Genomic DNA, 16,315 nt, shown 5'->3' on the forward strand with positions numbered 1-16,315 from the left:
TGCCATTCATGAGCATAAATGGATGTTTTTTGAATGGTGGCTGAAAACCCATGAAGGGTCCCATCACTAATGTGACTAGATCTGTTTAACCTCATCTGTGGTTGCACCATCTGCTGTTCAGACCAGCATTTGATCAGCTGGGGGCTCTGCCAGCCTCCCTCAACCTTAGGAGGGCTGAAGAGAAGCTGAGAGGATCACCACCTTTAACCATATTTTTCACTTACTGGCTGTATCAGTTAGTTTTCACTGCATAACAAAATACACCAAAACCCAGTGGCGTAAAATAATTATTTATTTCCTCATGTGGGTTTGGGTGGCTTGGCTTCAAGCTGTGGCTGTTGCATTGGCTCTGCTTCATAAATGTTCTCTGTAGAACCTGCGTGAAGGGCAAATAGCGACCCAGGGGAAAACACTCCTGATGGTGATAGGTGAAGTACAAAAGGGCAAGCAAGCCCCACCGCACAAGCACATTTCAAACCCTTGCTTGCATCACATTTACTAACATGTCATTGGTCAAACTCAAAGCCAAGAGAAAGGAAAGTACATTGTGTCTTTTGTGGGACGCACTGCAAAGATACAAGATCAAGGGTGTGGATATAGCAAGGAGTAAAGAATCGGAGCCAATAATCCTATCTACATCCTCCTTGCATTGGCTGAACTAAGCTTCATCCCTCATATTGGCCATAGAAATGAACTTGTCCCTTGATATTGCTTTAGAAGGGGGATGACTAGAGGCCACGCCATGAGCTAAGGATTACTCTAGGCTAGAGAGGTATCTCTACTTTTCCCCGTCCTCCAAATCCCCCCACAGCAGAAATTCATCCACCTCCTATATTTTTAATCTGGATTAATGATATCACAATCTACCCAGTCATCCAATTCAGAAACCCAAACTTCACCGCTGATCCTCCTTTTTCTTCATCCTTCATACAATTTGTTTTAAGTCCCTTTAATCTACATCTGAAATGACATACTCTCTCACTCTCTCTGCTACTTTCCTCACTGAGATGTTCATAGTCTCTCATTTGGATTACTGCGGTGACCCTAATTGGTCCACCTGCCACTGTTCTTCACCATCTTGGTCCACCTACTCTATTGCAGTCAATTTCCTTTGGAAAAAGGAAATTAGATCATGTCAAAACCTGCTTAGGCAAAAGTCAAAGGACAGATTTTTTTTTAAAGGACAAATTCCAAAATTTCTACCATGACATTCAAGGACCTCGAAAATCTTGCTCCATCTCCAGCTTTATCTCATCTCAATCTACCTGTACTCCAGTCACACCCGAGGACCACACATTCTTTAACCATGCCACTCACTTCAACAAATTACTGTATTTGTCTCTGCTAGTCCCTATGTTTGGAATGCCCTTCCATACATCCTCTGCCAGACCAAAATTTCTACCTATTATCATCAAACATCACTGTCGTTTCAGAATTCATCATTTTCTTCTCTGTGTTCCCATGGTGCTTTGTTCATCATGTCATCCCACTACAGACTTCACATAAACATGCATGTATCAATTACTCACAAAAACCCCAGGAAGAAAGAAGTGCATCAATAACCCCCACACAATGCAGAAAACTTTTCAGAAAGCACTTAGCCTGGAAACTGTTCTTTCCCTTCCTGAGACCTGGGGTGTTCTATAGAACCCCTCACATCACTAAATTTCAGTATTGACAAGGAATATATGTGGCTGGAACAGACAGTAATGCAGAGCGGACGTTGCAGAATAGTGGGTATCCTACAGTCCAGCACAGCACACGTTTGCGCAACAGCAAATAAGGAACAACAAAAGCTTGGATTGTAGTGAAATATAATGAAATATAGTGAAGTCTTAAGTGAAGACTTAAGACTTGAACCTTGAGAGCAATGACAGAAAAAGAGAATAATTTTCTGTAACAGTATGTCAGCCTTGGAATAAAAAACTAAGCGAATGGCCTAGCATGGGACCAGTTTTAGACCCACCGAAGGGACTGAGCAGACAGATATAGAACCTGGAAATAAGCTGAAAAGAACTAGACCCCACCATGATGGTGACATCCCTTTGGGCAACATTGTTAGCAAGACTGCTCATACTCTAATTAAATTTCAGTTAGCTCTGCATACTAGTTATGGCTTAGTTATTAAACTTTAATACTGCGTATACATGTATAATCAACATGCATATATTTATTAGTACCTATTTAGTAAATTACATCAAATCTATTTTAAGTTGTGGGTCCAACCTGACTATTTAATCCTTTTCATTGATTTTTATTAAGTCCTGGGTAGAAAACTGTTGAATTTTACCAAAGTTAGAATGGACTCAACTCTAAATTAAAATAAGAACCTAATGGTCAGAGCACACAGGCCAGATACATCATTACAGAATGGGGTGGCTGAACAACGTTTTTCTTGTTGGGGAGGCCACATGTAATGATAGTTCCTAATACAGTATCTTAAAGTTCTTTATAGTTCTATTTAATTATGAGAGCTGCAAAACCAGGCATCACATTGTATCCACTGTAGACCCTAGTGCAGTGTCTGGCACACCATATGTACTCAGCCAGTGCTCACTGATCTAAATTGTATTGGTACCAGAAGGATGCCCACTGATGCTCCCTGGCCTGGGATGAAAATGGATGTGCTTCAAGGAGAGTGATGCTAGGCTCTTCCTTGGACCACAGCCTCAAGGAGTTGCTATATTGCTACAATGGAGCACGGTGTGGGGAGGGTGCATATGGCAGAGAATTCATTACTTTTTCATAACATATCTTAGCACATTTCTAGTCTGTCTAGCTTCTGGGAGGATGAATAATGAAAAGGAAATGGTACGTGTCCGAATCAGCAATGTCCATGCACACAGAGTTGAATAAAAGGAAGCAGCCTGGAATATTTATTCTGGTTTTAGATATTTTTTCCTTCGCATTCTTTAGTTAATCCACCTAGCTGAGCGAAATTATGTGTCACAAGCATAGAAGTAAATCGAAGCATTTCTATACAGCGCCAAATACTTTTTGTGTCTTATAGCATACTTTTTCCTTATAATATATAGCGCTAACACATGATTTATTTTCTGCCTTATGTAATGAATAATCTCAAAGTCACTATCCTGTTTTAGTGGAAGGCAGGGGGAGCTACAAAATGGGACAAAACTGGCATAGAATTAGCTGAGGAATCCGCTGTATCAGTCATTCCAGCTCAAGCAGGGTCGCTCTGCAGCTCAGTAACCATAAAAAGACCCATTGATAGCAACTCCGTTCATGGCAGCGGCACTTTATGTGGCAATAATAATAACATACAGTCACTTACACCAAGCAAAACGTTTGTGGTATAAGATAACATCGGATTGTATCAGTGTGAACATTTGGCCTAATATCACTTGCTTGGACCCAAAAGTCAGCCAACTTGCTTTAAGATGTGAATGCCATTTTCTGTGGGTGGAAGGACAGAGCTGAGATTTCCTTTTGTGTTTCAGGGGTTTGTTGGAGGAACACTGGCTAGCAAGGCTCCACATGGGCCAGAGCCCTGGATGTTTTGAAAAGGCTCTAGGGATGTACTAGAAAAAGAAACTCTTGTACTCAGTATTTTTTAAGTAGCTGAAAGTAAATTAAAAATATATACTTATCAGTTCCTACATTCCCCAGATTTTGAGTGTATAATTCAATTTAAGAAGACGTTATTGGGCACACATCATGTACAAAGGCACTGTGCTAGACACTCATGGAAATACAGAGATAAAATTACCATATAGAAGAGGGAGAGTATATATGCAAATTACTATAAAATATGGCAAAATGCTGGGGGAAGAGATGAAAAATGCTTTGCTAGAGAGTTCTGAGTAGAGTGGCAGAATACCCAGTGGAGAGAAGGAACAAAGATTCAAATAGCCATTGGTCATTTGCTCTTTACAGGCATCAATATTTGACATGAATAAATGAATGAATCAATGATATATTTTGTCAGATAAGCTATGAGAGATCAGTATGGTTTTTAATCTACAGAAAGGGGAAGAAGAGGACATTCCAGATGGAGGACAAAATATAGGCGATGACACAGCAGCAAGAAGATTCACTTTAATACTGGGGAAAAACATGGTTTTGTATGATTGGAAGAGGTTTCACAGAGCAGGCATGGCTAGGTACACTGAAGTCATGTTTTGTCAGGACTACAAAGTCGAGATGAGAAACATATTTAATTCAGGGATAGCAATCAAAATTGGTAAAAGATGTGATTTGAATAGGACATTGGGAAGATGAATGTATTCTTGGAGTGAAGTACATGGCTTTGGACCAGAGAGACCTGGCCTCCAATATTAGTTCCACCAGTTATAAACCGAATGGTTCTGTGCATGTTACTTAATCTCTCTAAGTCCCAGATCATTCATTAGTAAAATGGTGATATTAAGTCCACCTTGAATGTACAAATCCATGGACCTGAAGAACACCAACTCCAGAGTAAAGCTACCTTAAGCGAGGGGAGGTTGGAAATTGGTCTGGGGAAGAAGATACAAAGGGAATTTTAGCTTTTGCTGAAGAAAATACGGCAAAAGATTAGCACTGTCAATCCTAGGTGTTGAGAACATTTACATTACTATCAACTGTTCTAAATGCTTGAAATACTTCATAAGTAAATAAGCCCAACTTACAGCCATGGTTGCTGGACATAATACTTAACAAGTGTGTGACACAAGTCCTGGCATAGAGCAAGGTTTCATAAATGAAAGCTATTTTATTGTTATTTTTACAATGTTATAATGAGGTCGGTGGAATAGAAAATATAGAATGAAAGAGAAGAGAATAAAATCTGTAGAATAAAATCATGGGGCATGGAGGACTTCCACTTATAGCCAAGATGGAATAACAGGGACTAGATTTGTCTTCCTACTTAAAACAACTGAAAAAATGGACAAATATATGAAAAAGTTTTTCAAGGCAGTGGACATCAGACACTGAAGGGCAGTGTTCTCAGAAAGATGGGAAACAAATGAGGTGAATCTTATGATGGCCCCAGTATATTGCTTGGAGAGAGTTTCCAGGCTTTGGAACAGGAAAGGAAAAAGAACTCAGGAGGATCCCAGTGGTCTTCCTGAGTTGAGGAGACAAAGATGAGGGTACAGGGTGGTCAAGCCCCCAAGGCTCTAGAGTTTTCATGGGAGAATATATGAGACGAGAGAACACTGCGGGTCTGTAGAGGATATCTCTTGCATATTCAGCTGAGTAATCATCAGTACCCAAGGCTGAGAAAAGAACCATCCAAGAGGATCAAAGGAAACAGTCCCGAAGATCTCTCACAGGGACAGGAAGATTGTGTGCTCACACCAGAAAGAGCAGAAAGTGTCATAATTCACAAGGCATAAAGCAGAGTACTCAGAAGGGCTTTACTTCTCTAATGGAGAAAAATTAATCCTGGATTAAGTGCTGCTCTGTTTTTCTGCCTAACAAAGATTTACAGCAAGACCCAAAAGAATCAAACCGTTTCCAATTTCCAAGTAACTTAACTGTATTCCAGAACAAAGCTCACAAATATTTATGGGAATATAAAAATACACAGAACCCAACAAGGTAAAACTCACAATATTTAGAGATTAATCTAACAAAAGATGAATAATACCTGTATACTGAAAATTATAAAATGCTGCTGTGGTTCATTTAAGCAGACATGATAAATGAAGAGATATACTCTGTCCGTGGATCTGAAGGCTTGGCATTACAATACATCTATTTTCTCCAAGGTGATCTTATAAATTCAATACAATCCCAGTCAAAATCCATAAAATTTGTATGGAAATTCAATGGACTGGATTAGGGCCTGCGCAGATGCGGAGAGGCAGCAGGTGGAAAGGAGGGCCTCTGGACTGTGGAGTTCTGGAGTTTGGAGGCCTTTCTCCAGGATAGATGACTGGAAGTGGGATGGCAGGGTCAAAAGAGAACAATTAAAACATGCCCTGAGCAGAAGCAAGAACTACAATCCTGCAGCCTGTGGAACAAAAACCACATTCACAGAAAGATAGACAAGATGAAAAGGCAGAGGGATATGTACCAGATGAAGGAACAAGATAAAACCCCAGAAAAACAATTAAATGAAGTGGAGATAGGCAACCTTCCAGAAAAAGAATTCAGAATAATGATAGTGAAGATGATCCAGGACCTCGGAAAAAGAATGGAGGCAAAGATCGAGAAGATGCAAGAAATGTTTAACAAAGACCTAGAAGAATTAAAGAACAAACAAACAGAGATGAACAATACAATAACTGAAATGAAAACTACACTAGAAGGAATCAATAGCAGAATAACTGAGGCAGAAGAACGGATAAGTGACCTGGAAGACAGAATGGTGGAATTCACTGCTGCAGAACAGAATAAAGAAAAAAGAATGAAAAGAAATGAAGACAGCCTAAGAGACCTCTGGGACAACATTAAACACAGCAACATTCGTATTATACGGGTCCCAGAAGGAGAAGAGAGAGAGAAAGGACCAGAGAAAATATGTGAAGAGATTATAGTCGAAAAATTCCCTAACATGGGAAAGGAAATAGCCACCTAAGTCCAGGAAGCACAGAGAGTCCCATACAGGATAAACCCAAGAAAAAACATGCCGAGACACATAGTAATCAAATTGGCAAAAATTAAAGACAAAGAAAAAGTATTGAAAGCAGCAAGGGAAAAACGACAAATACATACAAGGGAACTCCCATAAGGTTAACAGCTGATTTCTCAGGAGAAACTCTACAAGCCAGAAGGCAGTGGCATGATATACTTAAAGTGATGAAAGGGAAGAACCTACAACCAAGATTACTCTACCTGGCAAGGATCTCATTCAGATTCAATGGAGAAATCAAAAGCTTTACAGACAAGCAAAAGCTAAGAGAATTCAGCACCACCAAACCAGCTCTACAACAAATGCTAAAGGAACTTCTCTAAGTGGGAAACACAAGAGAAGAAAAGGTCCTACAAAAACAAACCCAAAACAATTAAGAAAATGGTCATAGGAACATACATATCGATAATTACCTTAAACGTGAATGGATTAAATGCCCCAACCAAAAGACATAGACTGGCTGAATGGATACAAAAACAAGACCCATATGTATGCTGTCTACAAGAGACCCACTTCAGACCTAGTGACACATTCAGACTAAAAGTGAGGGGATGGAAAAAGATATTCCATGAAAATGGAAATCAAAAGAAAGCTGGAGTGGCAATACTCATATCAGATAAAATAGACTTTAAAATAAAGAATGTTACAAGAGACAAGGAAAGACACTACATAATGATCAAGGGATCAATCTAAGAAGAAGATATAACAATTATAAATATATATGCTCCCAACATAGGAGCACCTCAATACATAAGGCAACTGTTAACAGTTATAAAAGAGGAAATCGACAGTAACGCAATAATAGTGGGGGACTTTAACACCTCACTTACACCAATGGACAGATCATCCAAACAGAAAATAAATAAGGAAACAGAAGCTTTAAATGACACAGTAGACCAGATAGATTTAATTGACATTTATAGGACATTCCATCCCAAAACAGCAGATTACACTTTCTTCTCAAGTGTGCATGGAACATTCTCCAGGATAGATCACATCTTGGGTCACAAATCAAGCCTCAGTAAATTTAAGAAAATTGAAATCATATCAAGCATCTTTTCTGACCACAACACTATGAGATTAAAAATGAATTACAGGGAAAAAACCGTAAAAAACACAAACACATGGAGGCTAAACAATACGTTACTAAATAACCAAGAGATCACTGAAGAAATCAAAGAGGAAATCAAAAAATACCTGGAGACAAATGACAATGAAAACACGATGAGCCAAAACCTATGGGATGCAGCAAAAGCAGTTCTAAGAGGGAAGTTTATAGCTATACAAGCCTACCTCAAGAAACAAGAAAAATCTCAAATAAACACTCTAACCTTACACCTAAAGGAACTAGAACAAACAAAACCCAAAGTTAGCAGAAGGAAAGAAACCATAAAGATCAGAGCAGAAATAAATGAAATAGAAACAAAGAAAACAATAGCAAAGATCAATAAAACTACAAGCTGGTTCTTTGAGAAGTTAAATAAAATTGATAAACCATTAGCCAGACTTATCAAGAAAAAGAGGGAGAGGACTCGAATCAATAAAATTAGAAATGAAAAAGGAGAAGTTACAACAGACACCGCAGAAATACAAAGCATCCTAAGAGATTACTACAAGCAACTCTATGCCAATAAAATGGACAACCTGGAAGAAATGGACAAATTCTTAGAAAGGTATAACCTTCCAAGACTGAACCAGGAAGAAATAGAAAATATGAACAGACCAATCACAAGTAATGAAATTGAAACTGTGATTAAAAATCTTCCAACAAACAAAAGTCCACGACCAGATGGCTTCACAGGGGAATTCTAACAAACATTTAGAGAAGAGCTAACACCCATCCTTCTCAAACTCTTTCAAAAAATTGCAGAGGAAGAAACACTCCCAAACTCATTCTATGAGGCCACCATCACTCTGATACCAAAACCAGACAAAGATACTACAAAAAAAGGAAATTACAGACCAATATCACTGATGAATATAGATGCAAAAATCCCAAACAAAATACTAGCAAACAGAATCCAACAACACATTAAAAGGATCATACACCATGATCAAGTGGGGTTTATCCCAGGGATGCAAGGATTCTTCAATATACGCAAATCAATGTGATACACCATATTAACAAACTGAAGAATAAAAACCATATGATCATTTCAATAGATGCAGAAAAAGCTTTTGACAAAATTCAACACCCATTTATGATAAAAACTCTCCAGAAAGTGGGCATAGAGGGAACCTACCTCAACATAATAAAGGCCATATATGACAAACCCACAGCAAACATCATTCTCAATGGTGAAAAACTGAAAGCATTTCCTCTAAGATCAGGAACAAGACAAGGATGTCCACTCTCACCACTATTATTCAACATAGTTTTGGAAGTCCTAGCCATGGTAATCAGAGAAGAAAAAGAAATAAAAGGAATACAAATTGGAAAATAAGAAGTAAAACTGTCACTGTTTGCAGATGACATGATACCATACATAGAGAATCCTAAAGATGCCACCAGAAAACTACTAGAGCTAATCAATGAATTTGGGAAAGTAGCAGGATACAAAATTAATGCACAGAAATCTCTTGCATTGCTATACACTAATGATGAAAAATCTGAAAGAGAAATTAAGGAAACACTCCCATTTACTATTGCAACAAAAAGAATAAAATACCTAGGAATAAACCTACCTAAGGAGACAAAAGACCTGTATGCAGAAAACTAAAAGACACTGATGAAAGAAATTAAAGATGATACCAACAGATGGAGAGGTATACCATGTTCTTGGATTGGAAGAATCAATATTGTGAAAATGATGATACTACCCAAAGCAATCTACAGATTCAATGCAATCCCTATCAAATTACCAATGGTATTTTTTACGGAACCAGAACAAAAAATCTTAAAATTTGTATGGAGACACAAAAGACCCCGCATAGCCAAAGCAGTCTTGAGGGAAAAAAACGGAGCTGGAGGAATCAGACTCCCTGACTTCAGACTATACTACAAAGCTACAGTAATCAAGACAATATGGTACTGGCACAAAAACAGAAACATGGATTAATGGAACAAGATAGAAAGCCCAGAGATAAACACACGCACCTATGGTCAGCTAATCTATGACAAAGGAGGCAAGGATATACAATGGAGAAAAGACAGTCTCTTCAATAAGTGGTGCTGGGAAAACTGGACAGCTACGTGTAAAAGAATGAAATTAGAACACTCCCTAATACCATACACAAAAATAAACTCAAAATGGATTATAGACCTAAATGTAAGACGGACACTATAAAACTCTTAGAGGAAAACATAGGAAGAACACTCTTTGACATAAATCGCAGCAAGATCTTTTTTGATCCACCTCCTAGAGTAATGGAAATAAAAACAAAAATAAACAAATGGAACCGAATGAAACTTCAAAGCTTTTGCACAACAAAGGAAACCATAAACAAGATGAAAAGACAACCCTCAGAATGGGAGATAATATTTGCAAACGAATCAACGGACAAAAAATTAATCTCCAAAATATATAAACAGCTCATGCAGCTCAATATTAAAAAAACAAACAACCTAATCCAAAAATGGGCAGAAGACCTAAATAGACATTTCTCCAAAGAAGACATACAGATGGCCAAGAATCACATGAAAAGCTGCTGAACATCACTAATTATTAGAGAAATGCAAATCAGAACTACAATGAGGTATCACCTCACACCAGTTAGAATGGGCATCATCAGAAAATCTACAAACAACAAATGCTGGAGAGGGTGTGGAGAAAATGGAACCCTCTTGCACTGTTGGTAGGAATGTAAATTGATACAGCCACTATGGAGAACAGTATGGAGGTTCCTTAAAAAACTAAAAGTAGACCTACCATATGACCCAGCAATCCCACTACTGGGCATATACCCAGAGAAAACCATAATTCAAAAAGACACATGCACCCCAATGTTCATTGCAGCACTATTTACAATAGCCAGGTCATGGAAGTAACCTAAATGCCCATCAACAGACGAATGGATAAAGAAGATGTGGCACATATATACAATGGGATATTACTCAGCCATAAAAAGGAATGATATTGGGTCATTTGTTGAGACGTGGATGGATCTAGAGACTGTCATACAGAGTGAAGTAAGTCAGAGAGAGAAAAACAAATATCGTATATTAACGCATATATGTGGAACCTAGAAAAATGGTACAGATGAACTGCTTTGCAGGGTAGAAATTGAGACACAGATGCAGAGAACAAACGTATGGACACCAAGGCGGGAAAGCAGCAGGGGGTGGGGGGGGTGGTGTGATGAATTGGGAGACTTGGATTGACATGTATACACTGATATGTATAAATGGATGACTAATAAGAACCTGATGTATAAAAAATAAATAAAATTAAATTTTAAAAAAATGAGGAATAAATGCCTCAAAAAAAAAAAAAAAAAAAAGAAATTCAATGGACCTAGAATAACCAATTCTTTCAAAATGAAGAACAAACTTTACACTTCCTGGTCTCAAGACTTATGAAGTTACAATAATCAAGATAGTGTCATATTGACATCCTTGTAGATAGATTGATCAATGGTACAAAATAAAGGGTCTAGAAACCAAAAAAAAAGAGATCCACACATGTACAGTGAATTGATTTCAATAAAGCAGAGAAAGAGTTTTGTTAGTTTCCAGCAAATGGTGTGGAACAATATACCATCCATATGCAAAAGAAATAAAGGAATTTTGATCTATATCTCAAGCTATATACAAAAACTGACTGAATATAGATCGTAGACTTAAATGTGAGGCCTGTAACTATGCCACTTCAGGAAGGAAACACAGGAGAAAATCTTTGCCACCTTGGATTAGGCAACAATTTCTTAGATACAATACCAAAAGCATGATCTATAAAAGAAAAAAGTAAATTGGATTTCATCAAAATTATGAGCTTCTCTTCAAAAGACACCATGATGAGAATGAAAAGGCAAGTCATACACTGGGAGAAAATATTTGCAGATCATATAGCTGACAAAGGGCTTGTATTCAGAATATATATAAAGAGCCCCCAAAATGTAATAATAATAATAATAATAATAATAATAATAAATTTGTTTAACAAATCAATTAACATTTTAGCCAAAGATTAAACAGATGCTTCACAAAAGAACACAATGGCAAATAATCACAGGAAAAGATCAACATCATTCTAAAATGTGCAAAATAACCTTTAGTGATAGAAAGCAGATAGTTATCTGGGATGGGGAGGACAGAGACATTTGGGAAGGAGAGCCTGAGGCAATTTTTAAGGGTTATGGTTCTGTTCACTATCTTGTGTGTTTCATTGATATATACATATGTCAAAATTTATCAAATTAGACACTTTAGGTGTAGCTTATTGTACCTCAATGAAGGCATTGCATAATTATCGGGAATGTGCTCTTATTGGCAGGAAAAGAAAGGAAGAAAACAAAGATGACTCCCAGAAAATGTCAAGGTTTCAACCTTGGGTGACTCCATAAAAGAGAAGGGCGGGGAAGAAACAGATTGGTAGAGGATAATGATTTCATTTGGGACATGCTGACTTTGAAATCCTGATAGGGATATACAGGTGGAGTATATAGGCGGAATCTAGGTCTAGACTTTTTGAGAGTCTTGGGCAGCAGATAAGGATGGCAAGAGACCCTTTAAAACAGTGATTATTGGATTCCTGAACATGGATAAGATTTCTAAGGGAAAATGGAAGTGCATGGAACTTTGAGGAATTTCTACAAATACAGGGTAGAGGATGAGAAAAGAATAAAAGTGACATGAAAGCAATGGTTGGTAAGGTAGGAAATGTAGTAGGAAACGCAGTATTAAGCGAGGTCACAAATTCAAGGTCTGAGAGGGATTCAAAGATTAAATGGTCTCTAGTATCAACCACATCATTAAAGTTGAGGAGGACGAAGACTGAGAAAAATTTGTAGGTTATCAGTATCTGAGTTTAAAAAACAAAACCAGAACAAAACCAAAAAACCCTGCTTGGATGGGATACTAGAGACCGAAGCCTGCTTTTGAGGGGTTAAATACTGAATGGGTCTAAATAAACAGGTATGTATAACCTCCATTATTTTTAAGAATATAGATGGCAAGTAATTTGTGGAGATGCAGGGTCAATGTAAGTATTTTTTTCCTAGAGTTTGGATAAAGTGAGCATGTTTTAGAGGGGGGAGAAAGCAGCAGAAGGAGAGATTGTAGATATAAACCAAGACAAGATACTACACAGTGTTTCTCATATTTGGCTACAATCAGAACCACCTGGGAGAGCTTTGAAGACACACTGATGCCTTGATGAGTCAAATCAGAATATCTGGGTGGAGCAAAGCCCGAGTGGCTTGAGTCATCTCAAGCCAGGGAGCAAGAGCGTGGCTAGGAGACAGGATGAGGGGAAAGGGTTTTCCCTTCCAGTGTTACACGGCCACTCTTGGCCTGGGAAACAAAGGGCTCTTCTTCATGTAAGCAGGAGGAGGGAGAGGAGACACTTTCTATAGCTCTTACCCTCTCCGCTTCCACATATAATTATTATTTGGGGTCAAGTTCAATGCAGGGAAACGTGAGCCCTTCAAAGAGAAAGTGTAATTTTAAGGCATCTCCTTTTATCCTTTCTCTGGATTTTGAAGGTCGTGCCAGCCAGTTTCTGCTTCAACTGTAACAAAGTTAGAGCCAACAGGGAGGCCCAGCCATCCACCCCACTGTCAGGGGTCACCCCAAGCAGTGAAACTCTGCGGCTCACACTCGTCCCTTCCTCTCCAGCTTGCAGAGGGTCAGGCTGTCTTGTCTTGCCTTAAAAACCCCGGGCTACTGTGCATTTTTTGTTCTTTCTGGTTTTGATTGATTTTTAAGCTCTTCCAACACTGCAAGCTGATAGTTTTTTGTTGTTGGCAGGTGACTGCTGCCTCGAAGAGATGCAGAACAGTATGGGGAAGGGGTGTGGGCTTTAACTGAGACAGGCTAGGGTTCAAGCCTGTGTTCTACCTCTTACATGCTGTGGGCAAGTGTTTTAATTTCTCCAAGCCTAGTTCTAGGTCTTTATCTATAAAATTAGAAATAAATAATGACTATTTTTGTGTTTGTGCATATATGAAAATTAGAGACTTTCTACCATCTATCTACCTATCTATCTAACATCTCTTTATCTATCATCTATCTATCCCCTAATGGAGGATTTGAAGCATAATGACTTTGTGGGTACATTAAATACTAGCTGTTTTTATTATCCTCCTTCGTGTTTTGAAATTTACTTAAAATCTTTGAGACCAGTAGTTCTCAAAATGTGCTCCCCAAATCAGAAATATCACTATCACCTGGGAACACATTAGAAATGCAAATTACCTTACTCAGATCTACTGGGTCTGAAACTCTGTGGGTGAGACCCAGGGATCTGTGTCTAACCAAGTTCTCCAGGTGATTCTGATGCATATGCTAAAGTATGAGAACCACTCTTCTAGATTATCGGGCTTGCAAAAGTAAAAGGGTAATGAAAGGGGTGGGGCTTGTCCTTGGGCTTTGGAATTCTCAGCTGTGCTTTAGACAGCTGAGGTCTCTGCCTTATAGAACCGGCAATAATACACATGACAGTACATAATTCTTAATTGTTAACCTGGCATTGATTGAGCACTTGCTTTAGGCCAGGCATAGGTTTTACCCAATGGATTTTAATGCCTTTGTGATTCTCTGATTGTTTCACTTGCATTACTTGTATTTCCAAACTGACTTCCCTGCTCTCAGAGGGCAGGGTCTTACACAGCATTCGCATATGTCATTGTGCCAAATACATTATCGCCACCTGCTAGCTAATAGATAGGGTCTGGGGGACTTTTTGTCTTTTTCAGAAATGAGAAAGTTCTGAATAATGAATCAATTACTTTTTCCTTTTATGTTTTGAAGCATGATAATAAGCGACACAGTCGAGTCCAGTTTTTTTTTTTTAACCTTTACCCTCTCCATCCTCCTCCTAAATCCTTGCTCTCTATTGACCTTTGGGTTTGTCCTTGAAAGATGTCTGCTGGTGTAGCATCTTGGTTTCTGGGTTGGTACGCTGGGTTTCTCAACTTCATCCGATTTCAGTTCCGTGCAATAAATAATAGCCATTTTAGCTAGAGTTTTAGCTATGAATAGCTTCTCTCCTCATAACTTCATCTTATATTTATTGCTTAAAATGATAGATTGAAAGTCATCACCTAGCAACTGGCACATTTTTCTCTTGTGGTCTAGTTACTTGTAATGATTGACTATTGCGATTGCTTCACTGGCTCGTCCTGGTCAAAAATGGATATAACGGGTCTATAAATAGAGGTCCATTTACATACTCATAGGATTATCAGTGCAACTTACTGAAATGAGTTCATTTGTACAAAATACTTTGTCTCTCAATTTATTCCTCTCATCTTCAAAAGGAGTAGCCGATTCAAGCCTATTTAGGATTTTATACTTACAGTACTTTATTAGTTCTGTTATCTTAAACCCCAGATCTCTTGTTGGAGACTGGCTTTTGTGTCTCTGGGCAGAAAGCAACTAAAAACTGAAAGCAAGAAAGAAGACAAAAATTTTTATATCGCTTCATGTTCATTTCTCGTATAGCACTCTGTCACAAAAAATTAATGCTTTGTACTTTAAAAGAGCCTTTCATCCCAAAACCTCAAAGAACCTTATAAATAAGTAAGCACGATTATCTACATTTACAGGTTGGAAACGATGCACAAAAGCTGTTAAAAGTGCATTGTGGGGGCTTCCCTGGTGGCGCAGTGGTTAAGAATCTGCCTGCCAATGCAGGGGACACGGGTTCGAGCCCTGGTCTGGGAGGATCCCACATGCCGCGGAGCAACTAGGCCCGTGAGCCACAACTACTGAGCCTGCTACTCTGGAGCCTGTGCTCCGCAACAAGAGAGGCCTTGACAGTGAGAGGCCCGCGCACCGCGATGAAGAGTGGCCCCCGCTCGCCACAACTAGAGAAAGCTCTTGCACAGAAATGAAGACCCAACACAGCCAAAAATAAATAAATAAATTTATTTAAAAAAAAAAAGTGCATTGTGCATCATAGCCAAACTGAGGAAGAAGCTCCTTTTAATTAAATGCATATAAAATTAGTTGATTTGGTGTTTTAAAATATTTATGCTAGGTTCCACTATGCCTCAACAGACCGTGGATATTAACAAAGTTACAATAATGGTAAGCCCAAATTTCTCTGGTCCTTCCTTCCTTCTATATAATTCAAGATCGCAGCTTCCTGCAAATCCCCTTGTGTGTCTCTGGGGGTCCCCAGGGGGAATCCCTTCTGTGCTTGTGGACCAATGGTTTCCTCTGTTTCACTGAGCATCACTTTCCAATCAGGTGCCAGAATGCAGTTCTCCCCCATTGCCCTGCCAGAAACCTTCATAGAGTTAACTCCGCCTCCTAGGTGCCTGAGTTGCACAGTGTCCAGTGACCTTTAGTGACATGGGAAAGAAGGCCCTCTTCCCTTTGTGTCATATTCTGTTAGGAGGCAGCCCAAGGCAGGGCATTGGGAGCACTAATGTTTTGTAAGTGGCTTTGCTTTTCAAGGGAAGCAGTTGTATCACTTCTTACTTTTCCCCATGCAGAGCTGGGCTCAGAGATGTGGCCTGATGACAAACATCACGTTGGACTCAGAACCTTGCATCTTCCGTGGTCTTGTCTGATGTTGAGGTTCTATAAAAATGTTATGTTCAACCGTAGAGCCCCAAGGCCTGATTGAA

General features: G+C 38.8%; 1 protein-coding gene and 1 long non-coding RNA gene across 3 annotated transcripts in view; both read right to left on the reverse strand.

Moving 5' to 3' along the window:
- LOC309646705 overlaps positions 1-16,315 on the reverse strand; it is a 610,320-nt gene that overhangs the window by 10,883 nt on the left and 583,122 nt on the right. The window lies entirely within an intron of this gene.
- SAMD12 (sterile alpha motif domain containing 12) overlaps positions 9,019-16,315 on the reverse strand; it is a 443,684-nt gene continuing 436,387 nt past the window's right edge. The window contains exon 5 of one of the 2 annotated variants that reach the window (XM_082433281.1): positions 9,019-15,123. In XM_082433281.1, the coding sequence (XP_082289407.1) occupies positions 15,056-15,123 (68 nt within the window). In that variant the 3' untranslated portion in view covers positions 9,019-15,055. The remainder of the gene's footprint in view (positions 15,124-16,315) is intronic. The other variant, XM_082433283.1, reaches the window with a different exon arrangement.

The sequence above is a fragment of the Balaenoptera physalus genome (genome assembly GCF_965194825.1).
Source record: "Balaenoptera physalus genome assembly, chromosome: 17".
NCBI classification, from domain to species: domain Eukaryota; kingdom Metazoa; phylum Chordata; class Mammalia; order Artiodactyla; family Balaenopteridae; genus Balaenoptera; species Balaenoptera physalus.